At 35.7% G+C, this 17920-nt stretch overlaps 1 protein-coding gene across 12 annotated transcripts in view; it reads left to right on the top strand.

The window, feature by feature from the left end:
• lactbl1b (lactamase, beta-like 1b) overlaps positions 1-17920 on the top strand; it is a 39679-nt gene that overhangs the window by 15649 nt on the left and 6110 nt on the right. For 11 of the 12 annotated variants that reach the window (XM_087273818.1, XM_087273810.1, XM_087273817.1 and 8 more), the window contains 4 exons: positions 4543-4693; positions 8654-8760; positions 11289-11446; positions 14016-14263. In XM_087273818.1, the coding sequence (XP_087129944.1) occupies positions 4543-4693; positions 8654-8760; positions 11289-11446; positions 14016-14263 (664 nt within the window). Of the gene's footprint in view, positions 1-3456; positions 3955-4542; positions 4694-8653; positions 8761-11288; positions 11447-14015; positions 14264-17920 lie in introns of those variants that run through there. The other variant, XM_087273819.1, reaches the window with a different exon arrangement.

Genomic DNA, 17920 nt, shown 5'->3' with positions numbered 1-17920 from the left:
TGATGCATCATTGTTTAGTTCGAGACCATCTGTGGCTATATTTCCATGTAAGCGTGTCTGTGTGAGGCTTTACTGTTATCCCATTAGCAATCATATTTGATTCAGTCAGACTCACGGCTTGATTCTGCACAGGTTACACAAGTGGGATCAAATTGCATAGGCTCTTTTTTGTTTCTCAGAATTCATTATTACATGACCATGAATTAGTATGCGTGTGCCTGTGTGCTTGTGTATATATATTATATTATAAATGTGTGTGCGTATGTGTATTAGTGTGGGTGTGTGAATAATTTTAATACTTTTACATTGTTATTGTTAAGAGAAATTTCTTATCAGAGTATCCCATTATTAATTTCATAAAATAATGAATAAATACATTTCTCATAGGACAAAATTGTTTGTTATTTTTGTTGCTTTGATTTTTGTTCTATTTATTTTAATAATATTTTATTTTAAGAAACATTACAGGAAATATATATATATTAATAATATTAGATAATATAGTAATAAATATAATATAGTAATTAATATAACAGAATATAATAGAATATAATAAATATGACATAATAATCATAATAATAATAATATAATATTATAATAACATAATATAATATAATATAATAAATATGACATAATAATAATAATAATAATAATAATAATAATATAATATTATAATAGCAGAATATAATATAATATAATATAATATAATATAATATAATATAATATAATATAATATAATATAATATAATTACTGTAGGCATGATGCCCTCATTTTTCTTGCATTGTAGAGGATGTCAATCTAATATTCACACTCCAGTAATTTCGCAGTTGGGTGTTTATAAATGATGGTGGTTTCTTTCATCCCGCTGTCAAACCCTGCTGCTCCTGTTAATCCCAGTGTTGAGCTTTACCTTCAGTTCAGTTGCTCCAATCAGACCGCAGTTATAGAGTCACATGTCAGGCGCCTTGTATGAGTGGAGTGCAGTAGATTTAGCACCTACTAATGGCCTCATAAGCTTTTTGTTGGAGAAATGCTGCCAAATGATGGCTCTGAGTGACTAAAAATAGACAATTTGAGAGCCAAATGGTGCACATTACAGTGGACATATCTTAAATTCTGATTTTGTTCCATGTGTAATTGCTATAATCGGGTCCCTGGTACATTTACCAACTCAGAAATTGTGACAACCCAGTAAAAATGGTAAGTCTTTCTATGTAAGCATTTGTAAAAAGATATGTTCAGATTTCTCTCTAGTGACAGGAAAGGGGATAAAATTATATTAACACTGCCCTTTAATCTGAACTTTCCACCCACGACACAACAATATTTTGAGCAAAACATACTGTTCTGTCCCTGGCTGCACAGACAATTACAAAGCACTACTGTATTTAGCATAGATCTCTCGTTCCATGAGTGAACTGCAGCCATTTCTGTTTACTAGCTGTATCAGCTTGAGATTTACATGTCGCACCAGAAATCAATTACAGCATTGCAAATGTTCTGTTGTTGGAGTCTCCATAGACTGCTGACATCAAAGTGGCAAGCATGTTTTCACATTTCTTTCTGAATGTGCTTGTTGACATGCTGTGCGGCTAAAACAGTTAGCATAGTCTCTGGCTGTATTCAGAGACCGGATCTATACCGATCTTTTATGCTATGTGGAGTTTGCATGTTCTCCCCTTGTTCACGTGGGTTAAACAGACAAAGCTTCCAGTTGGTTTAAAAAAAAAACAAAAAAATCGTTTTAACGCATGTAGGCTCCATCATAAGCAGCAGGCGTGCACAGAAACTCCATTGAAAATACTGGATTAAAAACTATTTCCATATTTTAAAGACATGGCGCAGAATATTTAATGCAGTGCTTCTTGTTTGGTCTAATACCCACTTTGACCCAATCCCAATTCTATCTTTGTACCCTTTCCCCTTGGCCCTTGAAACAGAGTGTGAAGGAGAACGTCTTTTAATTTTACCCCTAAAAAATGGGACATAACTACAGCACCTGCACACCTCTTCATATGTCATCATAATCTCTTGCTTCATATGAAATCAATGACGGTGACTGCTGTAGTTGTTCCAGTTGTGTTATTTTTTATACTTATCTACACTGTAAAAAAAATCTGAAATTTTACAGTTTATTTCTGGCAGCTGGGGTGCCGGAAAAAAAAGTAAAATAACAGCTGTTAAACTACAGAAATTTACAGTAAAATAACTTATTAAATTACAGAAATTTACCAGAAATTAAAATTCAAGAAAATTAATTTAATGTCCGTTATTTTATGGTAAATCTCTATAATTTAATAACCGTTATTTTAATTACCGTTTATTTTTTTTTTGCGGCACCCCAGCTGTAGTCCCTGGAATGGCCCCCTGCCAAATTGAGTTGGCCACCAAATTGACCTCTAGACTTAGCCGAAGAAAATTGATTGATTGATTAATTGATTGTTCGATTTATTTATTTATTTATCAAATTACTTTTTCTGTAAATATAATGCTGGATTCACACCAAATCGTGTCACTATCTCTAGTTTAATCATGAGATGTTTTTACCTCTCACAACACAATTTTTAGCTCAAGCTCAGTTGTTTGAACTTGTGGTAGACGCCATTGAGTTGAATTCTTCACATAAGGGCAAACACATTTTCATCATTTGCACCATGTGGCCTCTATTTGTATGTTTGCATTGACTATGCATGTAATTTACTCATTCGCATACCAGCATAAGAGAATTGAATTTATTGAGTAATATTTTATTTGGCAGTACAAAGCCAGAACAGAGCATTAACATTGTCGATTAATTTATTCAACTTTCCTCCACTACAATTATATAAATGTTATATATCTCAAACTTTTCAGCCCGTGACCCCTAAAATAGCAACACTAGTGACTTGCGACCCCTCTATGTCCAGAGGTGGTAATAAGCATACAAATATTGCACACAATGTTGAACGCACACCATTAGGAACTATATGAACACACATACACAACAGTCTTTAGACTTGTGGGGGAAACCGGAGCACCCGGAAGACACCCACACAAACACGGGGAGAACATTCACATTTCTCCACACAGAAATGCCAACTGACCCAGCCATGGTTCGAACCAGCAACCTTCTTGCTGTGAGGTGACAGCAATACCCACTGCGCCACTGAGCTGTCTTTATGTTTTTTTAAGAAACTATTTTGTCAATATGTCTAAGAACTATATTGTCATTAGCAATAGTCAAAGAACTGCTAACGGTCTAATCTGATTCAATGATTGATGCTAAGCTAAGCTAAAAGTGCTTCTGCCAGACCTAAAGGTTGGCTGAATGAATGGTAAAACTGCAAATAAATGTTAAAAACTCAACTGTAACTCTTAAATACCTTGTAAAATGAACCTCTCTCCATAAAAACAAAAACTGGAGTGTTCCTTTAAAAAGAGTGCCTTAGGTAACTCTGACGTAACGTCTGACGTTTATAGACTTTCATGCACTTGCAAGATGAACTCCGACATGTCCTGTCATCTGTACACTTTAGGACACAACTAAAAAAAATCAAGTTGAATTCTTTCTATGTGGGAAGCCTGGAGCAGGGAATGCCACACAAGTGCTGAAAGCGGGAAACAGCAGCCAAGTGAATTGATTTGCAGGGATTAAGATAAAGAACCGCCCTGGTCTGATGGGGTTTAGAGGGGTAAATCTTGGGATTATGATGTCAGGTTGGGCGCTGTGCCGTGGTGAGAGAGGAAATTGAATTGTCAAAGGGAGTCTGGAGGCCAGGATTATGCCACAGTCAGTGTGACCATGGCAGGAGTCAGCTCTGTGTTCACCCGCTGGCACCTTGGCTGTAATTACAGCATAATGGGGTTTCCCGCTTTAGAAGAAGAGGAATTCCGCATGTAGTCGACACACTTTTGGATTGCCGCAGCTAGTTGAAATAGATTTGTATAAAGGTACAAATGGAGATTTATGTATGGTGAGTTCATTTGTTATTTACTGCTGTTTTGCAAGATTCATCATTTCTACTGCTTGAATAACTTTGTCAGTTCAATCTTTGATTGCTTGGATTTGCACTCATTTATATTAATATTTTGAATGACTAACACATTGACAAATGAATTCAGCAAAGAGACATGGAGAGTGTTTCATTTGCTAATTTATATGTATTTGTTTTGAGTGTAGACATTTAATTGATTGCCTACCAAAAAAAATCATATTTGTAGAAATATAATAGTTTACACAAAATACCTTGATAATAAGAAATGTTTGCATTTTAATGTTGTGTATAATGTTGTGATGATAACGATTTATAGAAATGTAAAGGAAAATGTAGCATTGACATCACAGGAAAAAATCCAATTGTAAAATATATCTGAATAAAACAACATAAATGTCACATTAAAATAATATTTCAGTAATTAAATACACTTTTAAATCAAATAAAGGCAGCCATGATAAGCCTAAAGGACAAAAACATTTAGCTGGTAGTTTAGTACATTTTATAGTAAAGTATTATTTCATTCTTTTTTTCATTTTTTTTTTATTTGTTGTGGTTTTCATAAAGCCTGCACCAGCACTTGCCTTAGACGGGTTAACCAAGACCAGCAAGATGAAGGTGAAATGGACCCAACTGGGCCTGGTGTTTTTCTTGCTGCTGTCAATCATCATGACCGCTTGCTTCATTTGGCAGTACACGCTTCCCAAGTTAGTGCAAGGTGAGTGATTTTTAAATTTAAACACACATTTAAACTTTAAATAAGAAATGTGATATGATGTACCTGCAGAAATCACCATCACACTGATTCCTCTACAACAGTGGTTCTCAAACTGTGGTACGTGTACCACTAGTGGTACGCAGGCTTCCTTCTAGTGGTACGCGGAGGAATAAAATATGTCATGTACATGCTACATATTTCAAAATTTAGCAAAAATTATGTATATAATATGCCATATATGACATATAGCCTATATTTCTGAGGTAATCTGCCACGTTTTTTTAACTGTGCAGAGTTGTAGCTGCTTTACTGAGCCTACTACGCTACTTTGTTTCAATACTGCTAATTTTGGTGGTACTTGGAGAGACAATTTTTTTCTGAGGTGGTACTTGATGAAAAAAATTTGAGAACTACTGCTCTACAATATAGCTATGGCAAAAATATGTATAGATTGGTGTCATGCTGTAGATGCATGTCTGAGAGGTTACATGAGGTGTGATTAGTAGATCCTTTTATCCACTGTTTCTCTGAGTGAGGATTGACTTAAAATGCTAAAGATGGAAGAGTTTTTTCAGGTGAAGCTGCAGTGGAGCTACATATTTATAGTTCTATAAAACAGACTATTATATTGTAAGACAAATTTAATAGAGCTATTAAATATGTCTGCGCCAATAATGCATCGACACATAGCACTAAGGTGTTCACTGCAAAATGAGTTAGATTCCTGACTCAAGGTCCTTTGTGGATTGTTCCCCACTCTCTACCTCCCACGCATGCATTTCTGTCTCCACTTCATTTTTTTTTATCAAATAGAGGTAAAAAAATGCTAAAAATTATTCTAAAAATGAATTATGAAATACATTTTTGCTAATTAAAGCTGAAACAAATGTATTTGGTGAAAACATTTTAATTTGAAATTCCATTTACATTCATAAACATTTGAGCTAAACTTAAAAGATAAATTGAATATTAGTGTATAATTTAAAAAAAAGACAAAAGTACATAAAACGTTTTAAAGGAAAATATAAATTATGAATTCAAAGGCTGATTCAAATTATTAATTAAAAAGTTCAATAGGATAGAAATACAGTGGTATTAATATATGGCATTGTTTTCAGTGCAGACATGACTACCTTCAGTCAAGGGATGATAAAATATTTAAATATTGTTAAGGTATTTGTTTAATCAATCAAATGCAGTGTTTTAATTTAAGCATCACATCATTGCAAAGTACAGTATCATAAATGGATATTCATTTAGTGATTTTTGCTTTAAAGACTTTTTGTTTATTTTTTTATCTTTATATTTATTTTTTATTTTCAACATATAATTTATTAGATTATTGTTATTCATTAAGTAAATATTTTAAAGTGAGCATTAACGCACTCAACACACCTCACACAAACTCTTTCCATACCCCTCACTGCATACTATCAAGATGTTGCATGCACTGCACTTTAACCAATCCCTACTTAAACCAATATTGCCTACTATATTTTTTCCACCAACAGTCAGACTATGTGTACACCTATTCATTTTCTTCTACGTATTACTGTTAACATTGCTAATTATATATTGTTGTGTTTTTTGGGAGTATGTCGTTGTATTTTGCACTGTCTGGAGCCAGCACCTAAGCTTTTCACTCATCATTGTACACATGCTGCTGATGATGTGACAATATAAGTGACTTGATTTGATCAGATGACTGAGAAATTCAGAAATATACAATTATTCCTAATTCAATTCATTAAAAAAGTAACTAATATCAACTTATAACCTGTACTGTATATTTCCAACATGTCTTGTATTCCAGATTCCCAATTTAGTTTATAATAGCTCGTATTCAGAATCTACAGTAAGGCTAATCTCATTAATCATGCCATTGTGCCTCGTCCTCCACAACCTCACACTCTGAACTGGCCTGCAAAATGGATAATTGCGGCAAGCTATTTGCATTAAGCACTAATTTAGTGGTCATAACCTTCTTGGAATAATTACTATAGTGATTCCGTGCTAAAACAAATTCACCCATACGAAGGTGGCTTCCTTTACATTTACAACCTTTCGTCCACCTGCATGATGACTTTTTTTGTTTCAAATGCTCAGCCCAGGTTATTTACATCATGCACAATTTAAAACATTTTAGCACATTGGTGAAATGTATCAATAAAAGTGACCTGCACTATTCATGTTCATTTAGGTATGGAAATTAAAGTGGTGCTTATATTTGTATATGCATTCAAAATTAATCTGCCAAAGAACTAAAGTGCTCCTTTTGTACTGTTTTTAAATAGTAACAGTCAGTGTAACAAATCTGTTTGTCCCTGGGGAAAGTGTGAAAAGTTTTAATAATTTCAGTCTTCCTGCTCAAAGCTACATACTAGGTTTGTAGCAAGTTTACATAATAAATTGACGATAGTGAATCCCATTCTTAAACAATGCCAGTTGTATTGAACTAAACTGAATCAACATGAACTGACTAGAACAACATTATTGCCTGTTTTTACTCTTTGACACAAATTGTAATGAAGCACAATTGACCCTTCGCTAAGCCCCGCCATCCTCAGTTACTGTTGCTACGCCTGTCAAGCTTTTGTGCCTGGAACGTCTATTACAATGTGTATGCTCCAGAATCAGATATTCCCAGGGATATAATTAGTCATTTTTGTTGAACAGGTGAGATATCTGAGAAAGCCAGACAAAAAAGGACTGCAGTATACATTACAGGAGTATATTTACGACACAATAGGCAACCGATTAGAAAAAAATTTAATCAAAATTAAATCTAGCTTAGCCTCATACACTGGTCATTCAACAGCTTAGTTTATGCACAGCAGGAGAAATTTAAAAATAACCTAACAATAACTTATTAAACCATGATTTCTCTTTCTTAGCCAAAAAGCCTGATAGATTAATTGCTGTGCAATGAAATATGGCGTTACTAACCGACGAAGAAACACGCATGGACAGGGCTTCCACATCATTCATTCACAGAAAGAACAGCCAGAAAGGGGAAAGTATATTGATAGCAAGTGCTCAGTTTGTGTTCATATCTCTGTTTTGTTCTGTTAATATGTAATTTCAAATATTTGTAGCTTGAAACAGATGGATACATGATTGCTATTAGTATGACTGATATGGCGAGGCTTAAACGGAGCAGTGCTCATAATATCACACGAAAAAAAGACAGCTGTGAAACATAACCTGCTTGGTATTTTTGTAGGAAACACATTTCTGTTTAGGGTGAGAGATGTGCCAGTTATTGCCGTACAGTAGGTCTATCACTGAATGTAGACATCAAACACAAAACCAACTTATCTCTGCTCCTTTAGGGCCCCTCACAGAGCTTGATCCACGCTGGCATTTCTCCCCTTAGGTTTTAGGTTTTGAAAAGGGAAAAAATTCCACCACCCTGTCCAAACTTTTAGGATACCTGGTGTCAGATTTGCACAATCCATATGCACAACATGTTGGCCTGTTTCCCTCAGTCGAAGGCTTGACAGAGTCCGTGCGCATAGCTACGGTTTCTAAGCCATGATTGGGGTGTGGCTTAGCGTAAGGTCAATTGAAATAACAATGACATGACTTGATGTGCTGTAGCAGTATATAATCTGACCAATCAGAAAAGAGTGAGATCTCAATAAGGCAAAGTTTTAAGCTTAAAACAATAATTTCAAACATAGTAAAATAAGATCTGATGCTACAGTATATAAAATGGAAATGTTTTATGACCTATATGGACGTTAACCTTGTAGGGAACCTCCAAAACCAAATATACAATAATAACCTTTAAAAGGGCATAATAGAAAATTTAAACTCTGTTTAGTGTTAATTTGATTTATAAATTAATGTATTTTGCCTTTGTTTACTGTATTTCAGTGTTTGTACAAAATATTCTTTAACCCTTATGTCCTCACTTTTCTTATATTGTATGTGAATGACACTGTGCCCATTCTTTAGATGATAATGCAGATGAAAGATCCAAAGCTGTGAGAATGTGCCCTCGCTTCCCGGAGCCAACACCTCTGGAGCATCCCATCCCCACTTTAAAGGGAGCGCTTGAAAAGGTACACTTGTAAAGACGAACCCTGAACCAAAATGAACCATTACACTGCAGATAATAATAATAATAAAAAATCTAAATAAGTATGTTGGTCATATTTGTATAATTATTTCCTTGTGGGATTTCAAACTTTTTTACTCCAATCTATTTATCTAGGTCATTATTTTAAATGGTTTCTTTGGACTAAAGCGATTTGCTGGAGTGTACCAGCTTAAAAAAGCAGTTTCGCAAACTGTACCTGTGGCTATAATAAGCGTGAAATACCTTAATTATTTATGAAGGTGGTGCTAAAAAATTATATTTACTGCACCTGGAAGCATTTGACAGAGTGACACTTTAAAAGTCTGTTGCAGAAAATGGAATTAAAATGTGAGATGTGGTAATCAATGGTTGTACAACAGAGGGAGAGGGAGGGAGAGAGAGAGAGAGAGAGAGAGAGAGAGAGAGATAATCCACACAATAATCCTGGAGAGTTTCATACAATATTTAGACCGTAATATTGATGGAATGTTGATCCTACTTTTCCTGCAGATTTTATCTCCAGTCTTCAGGTGTGTTTTATCAGGGTTGGAGCTAAACTCTGCAGAAACACCAATCCTCCAGGACCAACATTATCCACCTTGATTGAGACCAACATAATGTAAAATTACAAATTTAGAGAGTTTATTAACAGAAAAATAACCTTGAATAAATACATAATGCTTTCAGTATTTAGTAGTATTTAGAAGTTGAGGTTTGGCAGTGGCAACACCAGACAGAATCATAAAAATTGTACTGTTTCTTGAACACACCATACCATTGGTCGGGCACACAGAAAGTCCTACCCCTTACCCATACCATTGATTGAGCCAATTCTGCTGTGAAAACAACGGCTGCATCTGAAATCACCTACTACTCAGTAGGTACTGCGTTTGAATTTACTACTTGACCGTTAGAAAAGTACATTGTTCTACACAATAGGAATGTGAGTAGTATAAATGAAACTCGGACATAATACATCCACCTTTTTGTCATGATCACGTGACCTACTCATGTCAGTTAGGTCTTTTCACTCCCATTCAGGAATTCTCTTGGGGTACATCATGGAATAGCGTATCGTCCATCGTATGCACACTTAAGAATATCTCCTGAAATAGAAGGTTATCCGGGTAGTTCTCCCATACTGTTTTTTGAATTCTATGAATTTGGACATACTTCTCGGCTTGCGTACTGTTTTTAGAGTACCATTTAATATGGAAGTATGCAATTTCGGACGCAGCTAATGGCTGTATCCAAAGTTGCCCCCTGTACCTGTAAATTCAACAGAACAGCCCTTTTGTACTGGTGTCTGAAACCGCAGTGGACATACTGTAAAGTGGAAAGTCAATCCCACAATGCACTGCAATAACAAGTGTACAACAGATGTACACTGAAAAGCTCGAGCATACTCATAATTCATTGTGAGAGTTCAGACAGTGCTAAATTAATTTCTCCATCTGACCACAAGATGACACCCACAGCAGATTACTATTAGTGTAGGTAAATTCAGTTTGCATACATGACAAAAATACAAATACTTTGTTTCATTTCTTATAAACAGCTAACTGCTCAGTGTTAAATAACTGTCACAGCATCTAATCAGAATTTTTTTTTAATATGTAATTCCTGTGAGGGATTTATCAACCAGCAAAGCACAAAAAAAAACCTATTAGTGGACTAATGATTTCAACATATAGCCAATATGTAAACTGCCTTATTCGTATCTTTACTTAGTATACTGTATAGTTTAAACAAAAAGTATTCAGCATAAATTAATGAAATTGGTCAAAGGTGACAGTATTATTTCAAATATATGACGTTCTTCTGAACTTAAAATAATAAATAATAATAATAATGGATTACATTTTCTACAAAAATACAAAGCAGCGCAGCTATCGTTAAAATAAAATTTACTTTATTACCAAACCAATATGATTTTCTGAAGGATCATGTGAGACTGAAGACTGCAATGAGAGAAAACTCATGTTAAGGGAAATAAATGTGACCCTGGACCACAAAACCAGTTATAAATGTCCATTTTTTAAATCACATGAAAGCTGAATAAATGAGTTTTTTTATTGGTGTACAGTTTGTTAGTATACAATATTCCAAAATATCTCAATACTCAAAAAAAAAAAACACATTTAAAGTAGTAAAATTAAGTATTTAGCAATGCATATAATCAAAAATGTTTTTATATATATTTTTGTAAGTAAATTGACTAAATGTGTTTATGGAATATGATCTTTACCTCACATTTTTATGATTTCTGGCATAAAATAAAATACAATAATTTTGACCCATACAATATACTTAAAAATATATATACCTTTTTCAACCTTTGGTCACACCTTTTACAGTTTTCGTTTAGTTTTCGAGTAACTAAGTACAGCCTTGGTGAGCAAAGGGTCTATTAGGACCTCTTAATAATGAACAAATCACATGAATCACACTTGGACTTTAAATGCATTTTAAGTACCTAATTGCTGTTATAATTCTTTGTCTTTTATTTAGGTTGACGCACTACTGCGCAATAACATCAACCTTATCAGTCTGCCCTCATTGTCTGCTATTGTTACCTATAATGACACAGTGCTGTGGACAGGGAACTTTGGCAGGAGAAATGGCAGCGATCCTACTTCTGCACCACCGAATGAATACACCATTTACAGGTAAGCCTAATATATGTCATCATATAATATAATACTTATACTGAGTGACAGAATAAACTCAGATCAGCCTCATATGTCATGGTGAGTGTACATTATCATAATTGTCAATTAAGAGTCTGTGTGGCTTTTTCTCCTCCTTTCGAGGGCCCTTGATTTGGACCCATATAGTTGCAATCATTCAAGCGTCATCACATAAGAGCCATTTTGCTCTTTCTCATTGAAGAAGTACACATCTCCACATTTAGAGGCCAATTATACGCCTAGCCTGATTTAATCAGCCCATATCCACTTCTAATTTGCTCATTTTGCATTATAGAGGGGATCTGTCATTTCAAGCACCACAGCTTAATATTGTTGCAATTCCCAAGTGGACAATAGCAAGCTTTTCCCTCATTCAATTGAAAGTATTAGACTCTATCAATGTTTTGTTTAAAAAAAAAATCACAGATATTTATAGTTGTTAGTAGTTGTTAGTCATTAATTGTCAGAGAGATATCATTACTTAATATTAATAGACTCTAAATGCATACATTTTCATAACATAATTATTAAGATACATGGCACTACTGAGCATACAGGCTTATATGCTGGTTGTATTGAACTGAATTAGGAATGTATGTTAATAGATTAAGTCAGTTGTAAGCTAAGAAAATATTATATACTACTGGGACATTTCAAGCATAGGATGGGTCCTCCTGGCGTGACAGAGTTCATCACAGCTTCCCATACACATGTCTACCATTTACTTACAATAACCTTGTGCTTTACACCATACACAATTCATCTGCTTGTGATCTTTTTTCATATAACTTTGTCATGTTTGGTGTCATTTGATAGTTTATGAATTGTAGTGATGAAATCACCATAGACATTGATGTATTTCAATGTACAATCTATTTACTATTGTTGAGTCATGGTCTGAGGCGAGTATGTTAATATACTTTCCCCCCACTTTATCTCCTCAAATTTGCTTTCATGTTTAGCTAGTTTCGAGGATTGGTTGGAGCTTTAATGGAGTCAGATTAATTACAATTGAGTCAGATACATTATTGATTTAAACACACCATCCTCCAACTGCTTTCTGTTTCCGATTACCGGTTTAGAATTGCAGCGTAAGCTTCAAGCCTTACACAGTGATTCATACAAATTAATACAATGATGTTGTGTTTGTGATGGACATGCTGCTTTTATTGTTTAAATACTGTACCTACATCTGTATATACCATTTTTTACAATTGAATTTTAAAACTAAGTTCAGGTTCTTTTTGTGCATGTGAAAGTCAACCGAAGGCATAAAATATCTGTTAAGTGCCTGGAAAAGGTCTATATATAAAAAAATTCATTGAATTCTTTCGGTACAGTTAATGAATTTTTTTTTGTCTATAAATAATTCATGGCTTAATTTGAATCTTCGTGCTTTTTTATTCTGAGATATAGCCACATTTATCTTGGAAATCAGAGCTGGGAATATTTCAAGAATAAACTGGGATCATATTAATGTAACTGTACATGTTTGCATCACTGTTTTTAATTTGGATATTGATCATTGTATCTCAATTTTTATATCTTACCAAAATAATTTGGAATTAAATCGAATTTAGTACAATGGTATTGTGCATATTTGTATCCTTCAATTGTGATTTTAAATGAATTTAATAAAAAATAGTTCCACGATTTGTTCAGTAAACCAATGTTTAATAATTAAACGAGAAAGAACTGCATTCATTCTACATTTTTTTTTTCTTCATGCTGTACCAAAAGCAATTTCCTTCATATTTTTTTTATACATACCCGTTATTCATCCCTTCATGGTCTGTCGTGCAGAGGTGAGTTTGGGCCAATATTATTTCTAAAGGTCCTGAGGGTTGGCAGTTGCATTGTCAGGTCATGAATACAGATGACGAGTGAAGCTGTTGCTTTTATCAGATCCTCAAAACATCAGCCCATGCACTGCTTCCTATGAAGTCATCTTTATACAGAGGTACTGTAATAATCCGTCTCTGAGCTGTAAGGTGTTTTATGCTCCTCTGGATAAGAAGTATATGTGATTTATAAGATCACACTTTTAAATATGTCATTTTCATAGTTCAAAAGGCTGAGATTGAGCTCGTAAACAACTCAAGGCCACATTCTGTGTCAAGTTCTGACGCACATCATGTTGACAATGCAATCAGTGTCACGTAAAGCAAAACCACTAAGCAGGTCAGGATTTGTTAAAAGCGTTTTCAAGAGCAAGCAAAGTCACAGAGTATAAAATAATCAGAAAGCATTTTGAATGTTTGACATTTTTATTCAAACATAAAAAAATAAAACCTATATTGAGTCAGAACAGATTTATTCTCGCTTTGCTCGACTGATGGCAACAGTAGAAATATGGTTAATCAAAGCGGTGCCATTCGAATGTATTTCTGCGATGAATTATTCAACTTTAATGCCGAATTTCATTGCTGCGGAAGCTGTTGTTATTTTTTCCATAGCTTGATTATAGTCATAAATAATAAAAATCATATTTGGTGCAGCTTTTGAATACTTGAAATGTATGAATCTTTTGTGTTCATCTATTCCATAGGATTGCCAGTGTATCCAAGATATTTCCCACCCTGATGCTGTATCGATTATGGGAAGATGGCAAGGTGGGCTCCCTGGATGACCCGCTGGAAAAATATGTGGACAACTTCACCATTAAAAACCCCCTGGGTAAAAGCAGAGACTCTGAGCTCAAATACGTCACAGATGGGCTGATCTTCCTTGACAGCGGTGAGGTCCAAATCCGATCCTCCTCAGTAACATTAAGAAGAATGGCCAGCCAGCTTTCTGGTGAGTTTCCAGCTTCCAGCCTTGCGATGAGATTATTTGCACAATCACTGAATGAGGAATAACAACAGTGTTTGTTCACAGCATGTGCTCACCATATAGCAGCAGGTCAAATGAATGTTTCTTTGAACAGAAGACGGCCCGCTGTTTGCCCTCAATTGCTGGTGTTGAGCTTGGAAATATAGTGGAACCAACTCAAGAGCTCAGAATTACAAACAGAACCCATTTATTGTAACTTCACAGTAATGAAAGTAATGTACCTGTAGAGACCAGCAGAATACAGCTTCGCTTAATGTGTGTGATTGCTGTTCTGTCTTATAGAACGCCAGCTGGTGACAATTTAATAGCTAATATAAATTAAAATCTTGCAGGACGCAGGAAGTATATTGTCTGTTACACAAGAACACAAAACAGAAACTTGCTCTTAAAACACAGACATTTAAAGGGATAGTTCACACTAAAATTACAAGTAGGTTACCATTTACTCTTTCTCAACTTGTTTTAAAACCTATTTGAATTTTTCTTCTGTTGATCACAAAAGATAATTTGAAGAAATCTGAAAACCTGTCACCACTTACTTCCATAGTATTTGTTTTTCCTACTGTACAGGGCTTGACATTAACACCTGCCAGCTCACCAAATGCGGGTAGGTTTTAGCTGTGGCGATTTAGACAGACACCCCTACTAGGCACTTTGACTGGTTGAAAATAATTTTTAAACTGCCAGAGCTGCCTCGTCCCTAAATATTAGAATGCTAGTTTATGACAGTTTGTCAATATGTGTGCTAATGTGCTCTTAGAACCGAGAAGCAGAATGATTGATAACTTTACGCGCAAGCAAAAGAAAGCAGGTGAATACCAAATGAGAGGATGATCAGGCGCATGGTAAGGCGCATGGGAAAAAAAGCAGTGCTTGTGCACCCACGGTCGTGCTGCTTTAAAAAGCTTTAGATTTTTTGTATGCATCAACGATTGCTGCTTTCACTTTTACTATCCTTTGAACAGATTATTAATGGGCCTAACATTAACAGTGTGTGTACGTGATCGCCCTTTCACTATTGCACGTAGAATGTTTTTCCACCTGCTTTCTTTTGCTTGCAGTTATTTTTGTTAATATGGTTTAGCTATCATCCTTCATAATAACATTGTTTTATTACTAGATTAACTCTCCATTTATAGTTGCCCAATGATCTGGGACTTTTAGCCTGGAAAAAATACTGTGTATAGTTTTAGATAATGAGATTTTTTTTTATGTCAATTGTTTTTTAAGAGCATTTTTGTTGAATAAAAAGTGTATGTATACAGCTATATTTAGCTTGTTTGTGAACGACACACATTTTGTTTTGTTTTTGTTTTTTTTATTGCAGGAAAATAATTAGTTTGGTGTGCCCAGAGAAAAAACATGGTAAATCCTTAGTGTTGAGCCCTAAAAGTCATGTAAATAAAAAGGTTAAGAAGGCATGTGGACATAACACAAAATTTATATCAAGTAATTTTAACATGCCAAAGTCAAATTTATGCATATAAAATAAATTTTGCCAAAAACAAAATTGTGGCTAGTGAAAATAGCAAGTGGCTAGTAATGTTGAAAAACTACTAGCCACAGTGGTTACAGGTTTTCAGTTTTCTTCAAAATATCTTCATTTGTGTTTTTAACAGAAAAAAAAGAAACTTATAAAGGTTTGAAACTACACAAGGATAAGTAAATGAGTGATTTTCATTTTGAGGTAAACTATCCCTTTAAGAAGATCATATCAGTTTTAAAGAGCCCATATTATGGGTTTTTGAAAATTCCCCTCCATGTAGTGTGTAACACAGCTCTAAGTGAAGTGAAGTATCCAGCTAAGGCTTAAATCTGTAAGAATACAGTGTTTAAAACTGTTGATTCATCTATAAAAGAGTCGATTCATAGTGCTTCAAACGAGTCGCCTTGATACCGACTCATTAGGTGTTTCGCCATGACGTACGAACGAAACAAAGTTTTTCACGTGCACGCGCAAACCCGGGAGATTTCAAACCTGAGGCCCCGCCCTCTGACGCAGTAACCCAGACACACACACACACACCCACAAACACACGCACACACCCACAAACACACGCACACAAACATGCCGGTCGATTGAAGTCACATTGCAGATGGATATATTGAGTCTCTACCCAAAGATGAAACCTCAGCATTATAGCCAAGCAGTTGGAAACTACTGGAAACTTCTGGAAGCTACATGCTACAAAGAATACTTCATCTGCGTTTGTTAAAGGAAGGATCAGTAACTTACTGATGGACATCAGGATGGGTTTCTTCCATTTCTCAAGTGTAAGTACGTGCGGTTAAAGTTGTTGCCTCGTTGACTCTAGCTTGCAAATGTATTTAGTTGTGATTTGTTACTTGTAACCGCGTGTACTGTATCAGGTTAACTGGATATTTTATCTTATCGCGTGCAAAGTCACGTTAAAAACGCGACGCGTGCTGTTTGTTTATGGAGCTCCGTGCTAGAGTTCTGCTCCCGCGATTTATTCGGAAATTTATTCCCGCGCCGCAGAAATCTGGCGCGGGGACAGCCGCGGGAATAAATTTCCGAATAAATCGCGGGAGCGGTCGGTAACGGGTTTAATTTGGGACGGGAGCGGGCTGTCTAGCAATATCACGGATATTGCTATGCGAATTAGAAAGAGAGAGTCTGCGTGGTGCTTGTGTGTGTGTTAGTGCGCACGCGCGCGTATGAGAGAGAGAGAGAGAGAGCGAGAGAGCGAGCGAACGAACGACAGCTTGGCTGTCTGGACTGTATACTGGGTGATTTTTGGTTGTGTTCTCCGCTCTAGCGGGACCGGGCGCGGCGGGCAGAAAACGGAGCGGGTTCTCAGGCTAAAACCTGGCGGGTGCGGGCGGAAGCGGGAGCGTTGTCATCCGGAGGTGTGTGTGTGTTTTTGTGTGTGTGTGGTATGGCCAGTACACGACTGTCTCCTTCGTTCGGTTATCCGTGGCACTATCCACTCGCCATAGTGTGGCAGCTAAAATCCACGTCTGCACTATCGAGCGTGTATGAACTGTGATTACTTTTTAAATTGCTGATTAGCTATTGGCCATTTCCCTCTCTGACTGAAGGCAGTCGACCAATCGCAGCAGACTGTCATCGGTCCAATCAGCGCAGATTAGCTCCGCGCTAAGGAGGGGTTTGGGAACAAATGAATCACTGGACGATTCATACAGGAGTCGCTGGAATAATTAGGTAAAAATAAATGCAGATTATAAGACCATGAAAGTGTTTTTTGACCTTGCATGCATATTAGACTGTTGTTGGAGACCCTTACAACCAGGATATGACCCTATTTCATGTATAATATGGGCTCTTTAAATCAGTTGTTGTTGTTACATTGCCTCTGACAGAAGGCTGAGGCAGTAGTGTGGCTTTGGAAAAACTAATTGGTGAGATATTCAAGAGTGGAAGTGAGGCATACGTGATCCGTAGCATTTGGGGGCCTCCAGCACAGCTTTATAAAGTGCATTAAAAATATGTTTTAGAACTTTAGGCTTCAAAATTAAGCAAGCCATTTTTCATGCTATGCCTTAAAGACTCAAGAGTAAATGTGCACTTTTTGCGCTTACTCAAATGCTGCTACTTTTTGAGACTTATATTTGCTGTAAACACCTTCAATCCTTCAA

The sequence above is a fragment of the Danio rerio genome, chromosome 11 (assembly GCF_052040795.2).
Source record: "Danio rerio strain M-AB ecotype USA chromosome 11, GRCz13ab, whole genome shotgun sequence".
Taxonomy (NCBI): Eukaryota; Metazoa; Chordata; class Actinopteri; order Cypriniformes; family Danionidae; genus Danio; species Danio rerio.
This window is presented reverse-complemented; position numbering and strand designations above follow the sequence as displayed.